Below are 9,401 nucleotides of genomic sequence, written 5' to 3'. Positions count from 1 at the left end.
ATGTGATTGGATGATTTTGAATTAAGAATAAAACAATAATCAATCATATGATGATATATATAAATATGTATATATTTGTATACCCAAAATAGGTATACATAGTATTGCTCATTTGTTAATGACACTGTAAATCATCTCATACATCCTCAAATTTGAAGTTACCAACTTGATTCAAACTCAAGCGTGATCGCTACAATGGTTAAGTCACTTTCTTAATTGAACTGTCCTAAGACGCAAACACATTGCATGAAACACTCCACGTGCCATCGCCCCTTCACCCTCCGTTCGCTTTCTTATAAACTAAGAAAAACCAAACACAACAAATACAAATTTCAACACCACCAAAACTCTTTATCTATTTTCTCTATTTCTTAGTTCAACCTTCCCCCACAAAAATCCAAACCTTTATATTAAAAACTAGCAACCAGCGACAGAATCTAGTAACCGAGAGATGGAGAGAGAAACAATTGAGCTCAGATTCTGAATAAGTAGGTCCTGAATCAAAAGCTTGTGCCAGCTTCACCGACTCAATCTTTCTCTTTCTCTCTTTTTTTATCTCTGTCAATAGCAGGTACCCATTTCTTTGTTTACCCTATTTTTATTACGCTTTTGTAAAAAATAAAATTCCCCTTTTTGTTTGTGTTGTCGCTGGTTTTGTCTAATCTCATTAGGGTTTATCAGTTTGCAGCTTATTACGTCGTTTCAACACGATTTTTGCTCTTTAATGTGAAAATAATCAATACCCAGAAGTGAAAGATTTCAGCTTTACATTGATTCAGTGACGTTTAAAGTAAATCCCATTTTGTAGATATGGCTTTTGATCAAAATTCAATACCAAAAGATCTAAGGCCGATAAATATAGCCAGAAATGTTGCTGAAGAGCCCCGCATTGTGGTTGCTTCAACTGCCAATCAAGGGTTTTATCCTAGCACGGTTCGTGAGCCTGGTAGCCCTAGGTCTATACCTGTATTTTATCCAGCACTAGTTCCTGATGCTGGCTTTGTAGGTGTAGGGTATAGCAATGCGGTGGCAGCTGCTCCAGATGTGGCTCCTACCGTTTGGGGTTCACATATGCCCGTGGCAGTGGGTGTTGGGCAAGCAGGTGTTAATCCGGTTGTTGGGTACACATATAATCCCAATTTAGGGACTAGGGTTGTTGGGAATGCTGTTGATCAGGCTGGTAGTGAAATGGGGGCTGGGTTTGGTTATAGTCATAATTTGGGGAATAGGGTTGTTAGTGGTGGTAGTGATAGCGATCAGGTGAATAACAATGATCTAGCTGTGGGTTGTGGTGTAATTTCTAATTTGGGAAATAGGGGTAGTGGTAATGGGATAGATCAAGCTAGTGATGAGGGTCGGGAGGATTCAGTATCAGGGAAGAAAGTTAAGTTTTTGTGTAGTTTTGGTGGCAAGATTTTACCTAGACCAAGTGATGGTATGTTGAGATATGTTGGAGGGCAAACGAGGATCATTAGTGTGAGGAGAGATGTGGGTTTTAATGAACTAGTACAGAAGATGGTGGATACTTATGGACAACCTGTAGTTATTAAGTACCAACTTCCTGATGAGGATCTTGATGCATTGGTGTCAGTTTCGTGCCCTGATGATCTCGATAATATGATGGACGAGTATGAAGAAAGGTCTTCAGATGGATCAGCTAAATTAAGGGTGTTTTTGTTTTCGGCTTCAGAATTTGATCCTTCTGGGATGGTGCAACTTGGAGATATACATGATAGTGGGCAACGATATGTGGAGGCAGTGAACGGGATTCCAGATGGAGGTGCTGGTGGTATCATGAGGAAGGAGAGTATAGCTAGTCAGAGTTCAACACAGAATTCTGATTTTAGTGGGACTGAGGCTATTGATGCTGTATGTTCTGGTCCAGTGGATGTTGGTGGGCCTTCGTCAAGCAGCATAGTATCACCAAGGGAGAATTTCAGTACTTCTTGTGAAATAGCTCCAGAAATTGTGTATGTGGATCCTAGTAATGGATTTTATGCAGATGCTTCTGGTGTTTCATTGGGCATTCCAGTTGTTAAGTCCAGCCCTCCTCAGACTTTATCTTCTCAGCCTGAGGTTGATTCAGAGAGGGCAGCAGCTTTCTCTGTACAGCAGCAACAAATGGGGGTTGATCTGCATCAACCTGGAGGGGATATTCCTCCTCCCAGGACATATGTGCAAGCTTATGTGGATCCTTGTCAAGAGGCTATAATTCGTCCTGACTATCTACATCTTCCTCCACAGATGGGGTTCCCCAATCCTGAACTGTTGGGGCATGCTGCACCTATGCTTAATCAACAGCAGCTTCGTGATAATGCACCTGGTCTCCCTTCCCAACATTTTATTCCCACGGTGCATATGACCATGGTTCCAACATCATCTCATGCTGGTATAAGACCAACTATGATTCAGCCCTTAATGCAGCTGCAGCAAACTCAGTTGGAGCGTTGTCCCGATGAGAGTACTTTGGGGACAAGGCTTGTTCAGTTTCCTGTTGATCAGAGCTACAATGTGTACCAGAGCCAGGTTCCCCCTGCAGTAGTTGGAGGAGCTTATGGTTGGCCTCAAGTTTCTTCATCAGAGCATGTTGTCTTTTCTGATGGATCTATGTCTCATCAACAAGTAATCATTCCTCAGAAAATCCCCAAGTTGGATGATTGTCATATGTGCCAAAAAGCATTACCTCATGCACATTCAGATCCTCTGGAAAGAGACAGTGTTACGACCCCCTTATCTGATTCAAATTCAATCTATCATAGTCTTCCCAAGGAAGATGCAATGAGAACTCAGCCAGTAAACAGGGTTATGGTAACTGGAGCCTTGGGGGAAGGTGTTACTGGACAGGGAAGTATGCCTCAAACGGTAGTCTTCAGTCAATTGGATCATCAGGTTGGATCACCTCAATCAGAGGCTGTTGGTCTCCCTCAGAATGTTGAGGCTCCGCGGGAAAAAGATCGAATCCTCCATCAAATAGACAATTCCGACCATCCTAGGATTGCAGTGACCCATGGTGGGATTGGAGTGGCAGGTGATGTACAGCCATCTTACAGTGTGTTCACAGGTGCTTCCACTGTTCCTCAGTCTTGCCAAGAAGAACGTTCATTGCCACCAAAATACCAGGTCAAACAAGAGGCTTTACTCAACAAACCTGTTAACATTGATGCGCCTATTGCGGGCCTCACACATGTAAAATCTTCAGAACGGCTGACTCATGAATCTCCAAAAGAATATTCTAGCAAACTTCCTGTTGTCTCTAAAGAAGATACCATAAACCCTTGCACATCATTTGAACATATGAGGCCAATTGATGGGGTGATGGAATCTCTCCGGGTATGCCCCAGTGACAATATAAAGAATGAACAGAATAATTTACCTGTTGATATAATAAGAAAGGATTATATCTTGGGTAGCAGACCTCAGCAAATAGTGGGAAGGGAGGTGCTTATAGATAATACCTTTAGCCACCCCCCTTTAGTTCTTGACTCATATCAGAATAAAACATTTGAAGTGCTGCCTTGTTCCAATGCAGAAGTTCTACACGTGAATAATACTCAACCCATGGAATCCTATGAGGTAGCTCAACCTCCCATTATTGGTAATCCAGGATTATATCAACACTCAAACACTGGAACTCTTCACGTGGATTCTGGTGAAGTTTGTTTTGTCAACCCTGCATTCTCTGCTGCTGAACCAGTTCATTTAGTTGGTAGAATCCAAAATGCTGCTGATTACGAAGCCATCCTGGCAAATGTTAATACATCGTCTTTAGCACCATCAAGCAAGGTTGGGGATGTTCAGGATTCCTCTAACTCACTGTTTAGCAATCAGGATCCTTGGAATTTACAACAAGATACTCATGTTCTTCCACCTAGACCTAACAAGATTGCAACAAAAAGGGAAGCCTTTCTTCCTGTGGATCCTTTCAGTGAGAATCGTTCAGGGAATACGGGGGAATTAATTACAGCTGCACCGTTTGAGGATGCAGTTCAACAGCCGAGTGATGCAAACAAGGATTTCAATTCAGAGCACACAAGCTCAAAAAAAGGTTAGAATTTGGAGTTGAGTGGTTTTGTCTGCTTGTTAATGACATAGTTTCAAATCTCTTAACATCTGTGGAGTGGTTATTTATTGTTTTGTACATCATTTTAAAGGATCAGCTGAGGATCTCATCAAGAAAGAGCTTCAGGCTGTTGCTGAGGGTGTGGCTGCTTCTGTTTTTCAGTCAGCTGCAAATTCTAACCCAAAGTCAATGACACGCGAGAAAGAGGAGTCTGTTTATGAAAGCAATCAAGAGAGAGAAGCTCAGGATAATGATATTGAAATGATGCACAAAGCAAAACTTGAGGTGCTCAATTTAATTTTTCATATCCCATGTGTCTGCCTTGTTCTTATGACTTCTTTAGTGTTTCTGCTTGTTTAATTTTTTAAGTTGCCCTTTACTGATTAATTATGCTAATGTTTCCCAAATGGTCTTTTACCTTTTTTTTTGTTCTTTTCAACTTAGGTTATGAAGAACAAAGCGCCAGATAAGTTGAGTTTTGGTTTTCCAGCTTCTGATGTTGGCCGCTTGCAGGTTGAAGACATATATTCATTTGATTTCTCTTTTTCTATGGTTTTACTACCCTATCAAATTTTTTATTTCAGCTATATGTTTTACTTTGCAGATAATAAAGAATAGTGACCTTGAGGAGCTGCAGGAACTGGGTTCTGGAACCTTTGGCACAGTTTACCATGGGAAGTGGAGGGGTACTGATGTTGCAATTAAACGGATCAACGACAGATGTTTTGCTGGAAAACCTTCAGAACAAGAGCGCATGGTTTTTGTCTTTTCTTTTGGCATTAAAATCTCCAATTTTATCTATTTTGCATCTAGTTAATGATATTTCTTGTAAACCTTGTGTCCCCATTTGATCAGATTGATGACTTCTGGAATGAGGCCAGTAAGCTTGCCGATTTGCACCATCCTAATGTGGTGGCATTCTATGGTGTTGTGCTCGATGGCCCTGGACGCTCTGTAGCAACGGTAACAGAGTATATGGTTAATGGTTCTCTAAGAAATGCTTTGCAAAAGAATGAGAGGTATGGATTCTGTATTGGTTTTCTTCTGTTTTACGTAGTATATGTTCATTTTTTCCTGGGTAAGGTTGTTTGGTTGGAAGTATTTTTTCATAGTGATTAATGGACTGTTTCATAATTGCTTTTATCATTCATCAGGAATCTAGATAAACGTAAGCGTCTCTTGATTGCCATGGATGTGGCCTTTGGAATGGAGTACTTGCATGGAAAGAATATAGTGCACTTTGATTTAAAAAGTGACAATTTACTAGTTAATCTTAGAGATCCTCACCGACCAATATGCAAGGTGAGTAATCGAGGCCTGGAATTAATTTGCAGTTCATTTTGTTGAAAATTTGTAGAAGATCATTTTTCATATGTTTAATTTTCTAATAGGCAACCAATTTCATCATATTGGTTAAGGGGTTGAAAATATCTTCTATGCACTTGGAAGGTCTAAATATTTGAAGTGGTTATCTCCCAAGTCAGTAACTGACTTTCGTCTGTAGCTTCTGAGGGGAAGTTTGAGAAATCAAGCTAATATTTGATTTTGTTTTGAATAGATTATGCTAAATAGATATTGTCATTTATCTGTGTGCAGTTTTGGGGTTATTCTGGTTTTTATTCTCTTAATGGATTGGTGCAAGAATGAAAACAGAAGTTAGGGTTTGAGGTAGTTTTGAGATCAGGTCTCTTATAATTAAGTTTGGTGCACACAACAGTTTCTAGTAACACAGCCACTGATAAGGCAATCACAATAGAAGGCTTGAAGGTGGATATTTTAAGTCACTGCTCATTAGCAGGGATAGACTTTTATGATTGAATAATATATAATGTGGTTCCTCTCCATTCTCAGCTTGTCACTTGAGTGAAAATGTCTTCCATCATATGTAAAATCTTTCCCCAAATAAATTATTTACAAAGGTCAGCATAAGAATCTCTCCATGTGAACCACTGCCATTAATTTGCAAGCATTTCAATTTTAATCTTGAATTGGAGAAACTTATTTCTTTCTCTTGTATGCTGTAGTTTTTCAGGTCGTGCTAATGTAAATTTGTGATGCTTTGGCTGTTGACAATTCAATTGCACAATCAGTTAGCTAAATGATTCCCAGAAGTTCTTTCGGAACCTTCTCAGTTTTCTCTCATGACTGTTGACAATGTTCTCTTTGCTTTGTTCTGTTGTTGGTTACACTGCTATGTATTTCTACTGTAATCACTTCTGATTTCGCATATTGAACACAGAAACGATTTAGCTCTGTTCTGGTTGTGGTACTAGGTTGGTGATTTGGGTCTATCTAAGGTGAAATGTCAGACTCTGATATCAGGCGGTGTTCGGGGAACACTTCCATGGATGGCGCCAGAGCTTCTGAATGGCAGCAGCAGCCTTGTTTCTGAAAAGGTTTGCACTCTTTTATCTATTGTCCCAGATCATTCCTTAACCTGATTCCTCAAAACTTTAAAACCTATTTTTGCATTTCTTGTTATCTAGGTTGATGTGTTTTCGTTTGGCATTGTAATGTGGGAACTTCTTACTGGAGAAGAACCGTATGCAGATTTGCACTATGGAGCAATTATTGGTAAACTGATACTCATTTACTTTGTTTTTCATTGATGGGTACAGAACTTGAAATGCCGATTGTTTGACTTGAAATGCTAACCAGGTGGTATCGTGAGCAATACATTGCGGCCACCAGTGCCAGAATCTTGTGATCCAGAATGGAGATCACTGATGGAGAGATGCTGGTCATCTGAGCCAGCAGAGAGACCAAGCTTCACGGAGATTGCAAATGAATTAAGATCAATGGCAGCCAAGATTCCTCCCAAAAGACAAAACCCACCACCACAGCAAGCCTCCTAGGCACAGCCCCAAGTTGAAAAATAATTTATGCCAGTGGCTTTCCTGCTTTTCTTGTTGAATTCTTTAAATCTTTCACCATACATAGACATGCTGAGTCTTTGCCTTGAAATATATCCCAGAAATGATTTTCTTTTTAGCACTTCTTCCTGATACAAGTTATAGGTCTTACACCTTGTGAAGAGGTTTCCTTCTGTTTGAAATGAAAGAAAATTTTCTCAAGATGTAAAGTAGCCATCTCTTTTTGACATTCTTCAGTTTCCCACTCTTATGGACCTTGTCAAAGCCTTATCATTAGTTTCAGCAGTATAAACTCTTTTAACGGATGATGTCAAGAGAAGATATTCTTGCTTGAAATCTGGAAATCTCGAGCTCTTGGTAGTGTTTGTGTCATGTTATTTTGAGTTTTTTGTCAAAATACAATCTGAATGGAAATAGAATCGTATTGAAAATATTTAACTTGAATACAATTTGAATTATTAACCCATTCAAAAAATGAGTTAGTGTTAAAGTTGGATCTATTTTGTCTTGAAATGATATGTTTTTCTATGTTTTTAACATATGCTCGTTCCAAATTGACTTGATCTGACATCATACAATTGCAATACGATATAACACTTATTTACATTGTGTTTAGAATATGAAGGGTCAATTCAAACACAATTTGATTGGCAAACAAGGTAAATTAGAATTTGCATAAAAAATACTCAATTCAAACCATTTTTTTCTCGTTATGTTATGTTGGGTTAATGGCCATATAAAAAACTGTTAGCTTGGGCTAGATTAAAACCAAGTTAGCGTGGCCTTAAAAGTTAATTCGATTTAATTAAAATTTATTTAGCTCGAATTCAAATGTAATTCAAGTCAAGAGAGTTGACTTGTTTTTTAAATTAAGTCGAATTCAAGTTAAAAAAATTAGGTTTGATTTGACTCATAAATTGAGGGATAGTTTGATTCAATTTGAATTTGATTCGTAACATAATTTGGATTATGTTAAGCAATTATCAAAATGACATTTGACAAAATAATGTTATTTTGTCAATGAGCACCAAACTCAAGTCACAAATCAAAAGCACATGTTTGAGCTATAAACTTAATTCAAACTCGAACTGAGTTATTTTTTATTTAAACCAAATTTAAATCATTCGTTGTTTTAATTTGATAAACTCGAATTATACTTTTTTTTTTTTCAAACCAAACTCGAACTAAAAAGTATTCAAACTCTGATTTGATTTGTATACATCCAATGCTTGCAAATATTACAGGGTATTACCATTAGCCAAATGTTTTAGATATATTTTGTTTTGGTTTCTTATTTCTTGTTTGACTGAAACAAATTGGTTTCGGATTTCGATATTTGATATGTTTTTCTGTTCAGTTTTTCAAAGAAACCGTGTGAAGTAGCAAATAAGAAAGCAAGCCGGCAAAATACTGGGTCAATGCCAATATTCAGATTTTCTTCTTCTGTTATTTCTCCTGAGCTTCCTTCTAGACTCTCAATAAAAACCTCTTCTTTTTCATTTCTTCCCATATTCTTCCTCACCTATGGCTCTTTCTCAGGACAAAGTCACCTTCATCTCGCCATTAAACCAGCATGAACAAGGAGAAGATGTTGATGACTACTATGAAAACAATGTTTCTCCACAAGGGTGTGATTGCTTTCCTCTCTTCTGCTTCCAGTGGCGGCGAGGCAGTGAAAGCAGCCGGCTTTTGCACCAGAATGGAGGGGAGTACAGAGAATCATGGCTGATACAGAAGGTGAAGAAAGTTAAGGAGGCATCTGAGGTGTTTGCAGGGCCCAAATGGAAAACTTTGATCAGAAAAGTCGGTGGATATGTTAAGAGAAACAAGTACAAGAATAGATTTCAATATGATCCTCAAAGCTATGCTCTCAATTTTGATAGTAGTGTTGATATGGAAGATAGAGGTCTAGTTTCATGATTTGTTACTGTTGTTCATATATGATTCTTTCATTGTTGATATTGTTTCTGTTTTATGAAATGAAGTTGATTTCCATATTTGTTTTTTATTTATTTCTCTTCTTTTTCCTGACTTGACTGCATGTGCTTCTCATTTGAGCACCAATTGGGACTAAATATTGAAATTTCTTGAAACACAAAACTCCACAACTTGCTCAATACCTTGTCAACAATGCTAAAATAAAATGACTGCTTTTATATGGTTTTGTCTTCTTTAATCTTATCAGTTAGTTTTTGGGCGTGGATTTCCCAAGGGTTATTGAACTATTATTATCACGTCTCCCAATTAGCATAAAGTTAGCCCATAGCTAACCCGTGTGGGCAGTTAGGGCTGCCAGTATAATTGTATATTACAATCCAAGTACCATACTCGAAAGTAGGAATCAGACAACCAATATTTGTATCAGTTTGAGTAATATTATGTATATACATTTTTAATTATACAATTATATGCACAAATGATATATCCTGATTTGGTATTCTTTTATTCTCAATTCAAACTCACACAAT

General features: G+C 38.1%; 2 protein-coding genes across 4 annotated transcripts; both read left to right on the top strand.

Moving 5' to 3' along the window:
• The first annotated feature begins 327 nt into the window (after positions 1 to 327).
• LOC123194465 lies at positions 328 to 7,366 on the top strand. 3 transcript variants are annotated; one of them, XM_044607671.1, is made up of 10 exons: positions 330 to 571; positions 809 to 4,045; positions 4,152 to 4,345; positions 4,505 to 4,573; positions 4,665 to 4,817; positions 4,916 to 5,079; positions 5,215 to 5,362; positions 6,334 to 6,456; positions 6,547 to 6,634; positions 6,719 to 7,366. In XM_044607671.1, exons 2-10 carry the CDS (start codon positions 811 to 813, stop codon positions 6,913 to 6,915), a joined length of 4,371 nt encoding a protein of 1,456 aa, XP_044463606.1. In that variant the 5' UTR covers positions 330 to 571; positions 809 to 810; the 3' UTR covers positions 6,916 to 7,366. The 3 variants fall into 3 exon arrangements, 2 of the variants coding, with proteins under 2 accessions (XP_044463606.1, XP_044463604.1); XM_044607669.1 differs by having other exon boundaries at positions 682 to 4,045; XR_006497279.1 differs by having other exon boundaries at positions 328 to 4,045; positions 6,085 to 6,456; positions 6,719 to 7,051.
• A 1,091-nt stretch (positions 7,367 to 8,457) lies between these two features.
• Positions 8,458 to 8,853, top strand: LOC123194904. The gene has a single exon (XM_044608408.1). The coding sequence runs from the start codon at positions 8,458 to 8,460 to the stop codon at positions 8,851 to 8,853; it is 396 nt and encodes a 131-aa protein (XP_044464343.1).
• The last annotated feature ends 548 nt before the right edge of the window (positions 8,854 to 9,401 follow it).

Source organism: Mangifera indica, chromosome 13, assembly GCF_011075055.1.
Source record: "Mangifera indica cultivar Alphonso chromosome 13, CATAS_Mindica_2.1, whole genome shotgun sequence".
NCBI lineage: Eukaryota > Viridiplantae > Streptophyta > Magnoliopsida > Sapindales > Anacardiaceae > Mangifera > Mangifera indica.
Note: the sequence above shows the minus strand (reverse complement) of the source record. Positions and strands in the feature narration are given on the sequence as shown.

Bases quoted from the DNA above. Each gene is read 5' to 3' on its own strand.
- LOC123194904 (XM_044608408.1), top strand. From the start codon at position 8,458: ATGGCTCTTTCTCAGGACAAAGTCACCTTCATCTCGCCATTAAACCAG.
- LOC123194465 (XM_044607671.1), top strand. From the start codon at position 811: ATGGCTTTTGATCAAAATTCAATACCAAAAGATCTAAGGCCGATAAAT. The intron at 4,574-4,664 runs GTTGAAGACATA...TTTACTTTGCAG, and splicing joins CTGATGTTGGCCGCTTGCAG to ATAATAAAGAATAGTGACCT. The intron at 6,635-6,718 runs GTAAACTGATAC...AATGCTAACCAG, and splicing joins GCACTATGGAGCAATTATTG to GTGGTATCGTGAGCAATACA.